This window comes from Entamoeba histolytica, genomic scaffold (genome assembly GCF_000208925.1).
Source record: "Entamoeba histolytica HM-1:IMSS scf_1104750518027 genomic scaffold, whole genome shotgun sequence".
In the NCBI taxonomy this organism is placed as follows: Eukaryota; Evosea; order Mastigamoebida; family Endamoebidae; genus Entamoeba; species Entamoeba histolytica.
Window position 1 is genome coordinate 1 of NW_001915490.1, and position 4,222 is coordinate 4,222.

General features: G+C 24.5%; 3 protein-coding genes across 3 annotated transcripts; all 3 read left to right on the plus strand.

Annotated features, from left to right (window-relative positions):
- Positions 1-196: 196 nt before the first annotated feature.
- EHI_115150 (AIG1 family protein) lies at positions 197-1,365 on the plus strand (the record flags this gene model as incomplete). Its single annotated transcript, XM_644115.2, has 1 exon — positions 197-1,365. One exon carries the CDS (start codon positions 197-199, stop codon positions 1,346-1,348), a length of 1,152 nt encoding a protein of 383 aa, XP_649207.1. The 3' UTR covers positions 1,349-1,365.
- Positions 1,366-1,847: 482 nt separating this feature from the next.
- Positions 1,848-2,777, plus strand: EHI_115160 (AIG1 family protein; the record flags this gene model as incomplete). Its single annotated transcript, XM_644114.2, has 1 exon — positions 1,848-2,777. The coding sequence occupies one exon, from the start codon at positions 1,848-1,850 to the stop codon at positions 2,775-2,777; it is 930 nt and encodes a 309-aa protein (XP_649206.2).
- An 849-nt stretch (positions 2,778-3,626) lies between these two features.
- On the plus strand, positions 3,627-4,222 carry EHI_115170 (AIG1 family protein; the record flags this gene model as incomplete). Its single annotated transcript, XM_644113.2, has 1 exon — positions 3,627-4,222. A coding segment is annotated over one exon (596 nt), but the record flags the coding sequence as incomplete, so codon positions are not given.

The following is a 4,222-nucleotide window of genomic DNA, read 5'->3' on the forward strand; positions in this document are numbered from 1 at the left end:
CGTTTATTCATTTCAATAAAAACAAACTAACAACTTGTCTAAAATATTTTTATCGCAAATATACAATAACTTGTAAGCATTTTTATCCGAATCGAAATATAAAATAAAATAAACATCATTCAACAAACACAACAAAAATAAATTTAAACACACTGAAATAATATTTAAAGAAAAAATATCAACTGATAAAACATAAATGAGTTTACAAAAACCAAAACAAACCAAATTACTTTTAATTGGAGAAACAGGTGTTGGTAAAAGTTCATTTGGTAATTCCATTTTACAGAAGAATGTTTTTAAAGTAGGTAATAATTCAAATTCAGAAACAAAAATAGTTGCTAAATGTTTTGGAGAAGGAGATAGAAGTGATTTAGTTGTTATTGATACACCTGGTTTTAATGATACTGATAATTTTGATGAAGGACATATTCAAAATATTGTAAAATGTGTTAAAGCTGAAGGATTACAAGGGATTGTATTAACAATGAATTATAATGATTGTAAATTTATTGATAACATTAAACAAGTTATTAAAACTATAAATGATGTTTTCAAAATAAAAGACATTTGGAAACATGTTTGTATTGTTTGGAATAAATGTTATAATTCTCTTTTCCAAAAGATAATTAAAAAAGGTGAAAAAGAGAAAGAACAATTCAAAGAAAATATAATTTCATTTATAAATCAAATAAATGAAACAAATGAAGATATTGATATTAAAATGTATTATGTAGATTCAGATCCAGATGAAGAACATGATAATAGCAGATCAGAAGAAGAAATAGAAAGATTAATTGAATGGGCAAAAGAATTAGAATTAATTGATGAAAAAGAAATTAATAAATTAGTCGATGAATACAAAGAAATTCTATATGAAGAAAAAGAAGAAAAAGGTAAAACATTAAGAGAAACAGAATTTAAAATAACATTGGAAATAAATATATACAGAAGATGTATTAAAATAAAAAATAATGGAGAAAAAATAGTAGATAATTGGGTTTTATTTAGTACCAAAATAACAACAGAAAAGAAAAAAACTTTTATGGAAAAAGTATGGGGTGTTGTTAAAGTTTTAGGTTTTATTTCCCTTGGTGTTGGTGTTGCTATTGGTGTTATTGGTGGTGCTGTCATTGGTGGTGCTGTCATTGGTGGTGCTGTTGGTGCTGTTGTCATTGGTGGTGTTGTTGGTGGTGTTGATGGTGCTGTTGGTGGTGCTGTTGGTGGTGCTGTTGGTGGTGCTGTTGGTGGTGCTGTTGGTGGTGCTGTCATTGGTGGTGTTGTTGGTGGTGTTGTTGGTGTTAGTGATGTTATGAAAAAGACAAGTAACACCAAAAAAATTGAAAATTAATTAAACATTATAAATGATTTATGTTTTGAATTTGATAAAAGAAAAATGATAAAATACTTTCAAAACAGATAATATCCTTTTTAATCAGTTTAAAAAAGAAAAATAGTAAAACACAATAAATGTATTGAGTAATGATGAAAATATTGTTTGTTTATGGTTGTATAAGTCAAATAACATATAATACATTTTCTGTGTGAATTTCTTCATATTCATCATTCTCACTCACTTTTATTTTTTTCCTTTCCATGTGAAATATTTAACACTTTCATTATTTCAACTGAATGTAATTATTTTATTAAGTGTCATGTTATTTTCACTGACTATTCTAAATTTGTTTCATACAAATTAATTATAAATAAAAGGGGTATGTTTGTTTTATCATTTTAAATACGATAGATTTATTTTTACATCAAATAAACGACAAACATCATTTACAAACAAATAATTTGTGAAATAACCTAATTGTAGTATTTAAATGAATAATAACTTAAAAATAACAATGAATTTACCAGAAGACAAACCAAAACAAACGAAATTACTTTTAATTGGAGAATCAGGAAATGGTAAAAGTTCAGTTGGTAATTTCATTTTAAAGAAGAATGTTTTTGAAGTTAGTAGTAGTCCAAATTCACAAACAAGAGATGCTGTTAGAGAAAATGGAAAAGGAGAAAGAAGTGATTTAATTGTTATTGACACGCCAAGTCTTCAAGAATCAAAAGAATTTAATGAAAAGTTTTTGAATGATATAGTTGATATTGTTCAAGAACAAGAAGGAATAAATGGAATTGTTATTGTTCTAAACTATAATACAAATAGAATTTCCAATAACATTAAAATAATGATTGAAATAATGTCTAAAATCTTTTCATCACAAGACTTTTTGAAACATATCTGTATTGTATGGAATAAGTGTTATTATTATATATCAGATAGGCAATTAACAAACCAAAAAGAAATTAAAAGAAATGAATTTATTCCAGAATTACTGAGACGTACTGAAATACTTACAGGAGCAGAAGAAACTATTGACATTCCAATGTATTATGTAGATTCACAACCAGATAAAAGATGTGATAATATCAGATCAGAAAATGAAATAGAAAGATTAATTGAATGGGGAAGAGGAGTAACTCCTATTAATATTGATACAAGTAATCAAGAAAAAACACCAGTCATAGAAGAAAAAGAAGAAACAGAATCAATGGGAAATAATGATAAGCAAATAATAACACAAGTCAAAAGGAAGAGAAGAGAAATAAAAATTGAACTTAATGGAGAAATTAAATATGGTGATTGGAAATTAATAAAAGTTATGAGCAATGAAAAACAATCAAGCAACCCATTAAAAACAGTAGCAGTGATAGGAACAATAATAATAGGAACAATAGCAATAGGAACAATTATATTTGTTTTGGCAAAAGTTAAATAGGTTTAAACCAAATAATTTTAACTAAATTCAATTAACTATTTTTTAAAACATTAAATTGATTTTATTGAAATAACAATTGAATAGTTTAATTTATCAATTCCAATATAATTCAAATTAAAAAGAATAAAAAAATAAATAAACAATCTTGAAATTATTGAAAATGTTGAATGAAATAAAGACAAAAATAATGAAAATAAAAGAAGAAATTAAATAATATGTTTTTTGAAATAATAAAATATTTGATAAATCACTTTAATTGTTGTTATTCAATGAAAATTAACCATAATTTCAATGTTAAAAGATAGAATTATGACAAATTAAATAAACACATTTTCATGAAAAGAATAAAGAAAAATAAATCAAGAAGTAGATATATTCAAAAAAAGAATGATAAATGAACAACACTCAACAAACACAATTGAATTACCTCATTTATTTATATAAAATAATGTGAGTTGTTTATTAATCTTTAAATAATACTTTTATATCCAAATTGAATATTATAATTAAAATAAATCATGTTATCGTGTTAATAGAATTATTCATTATTTTTGAATGAAATTTAAATATAAATTAAAAACGATGTTATAAATAATTTGTACCAACACGTTTATTTACACATAACAGTGAAATGAAAATATAAAAATAAAAACATCATTTAAAAAAAGACAAATAACATGAAAGGGGTTATGGTTAATAAACAAAAAGTGAATTAAAATAGTTAGAAATAGCTTGTAATGTCATTAAATAATAAACAAAATAAAATAAACGTCATTCGACAAACACAACAATAATTCTAAATACACTGAAATAATATTTAAAGAAAAACAACCAACTGATAAAACATAAATGAGTGTACAAAACCAAAAACAAACCAAATTACTTTTAATTGGAGAAACAGGTGTTGGTAAAAGTTCACTCGGTAATTTCATTTTAGAGAGGACTGTTTTTACAGTAGACTATAGCACAAATTCAGTTAAAAAAGATGTTGCTGGCTATTTTGGAAAATATGAAAGAAAAGATTTATTTGTTATTGACACACCTGGTCTGCAAGACACACAGGAATTAAATGAAAAGTTTTTGAACGATATAGTTGAATATGTTAAAAAACAAGGTGGAATAAATGGAATTATATTAACAATTGACTTCAATGAAGAAAGATTTTCTGCTAACCTTCAATTCATTATTAACGTTATTTCTGATGTTTTCACAATAAAAGACATTTGGAAACGTGTTTGTATTGTTTGGAATAAATGTGATATAGACGAAGTGAGAGGAATTGGAAAAAACAATAAAGTTGTAAAACAACAATTCAAAAAAGACTTAGTTGAATTTATAAGTCAAACAAATGATGATATTGAAATACCGATGTATTATGTAGATTTACAACCAGAAGAATATGATGATATTAAAAGATCAGAGAAAGAAATAGAGAGATTAATTGA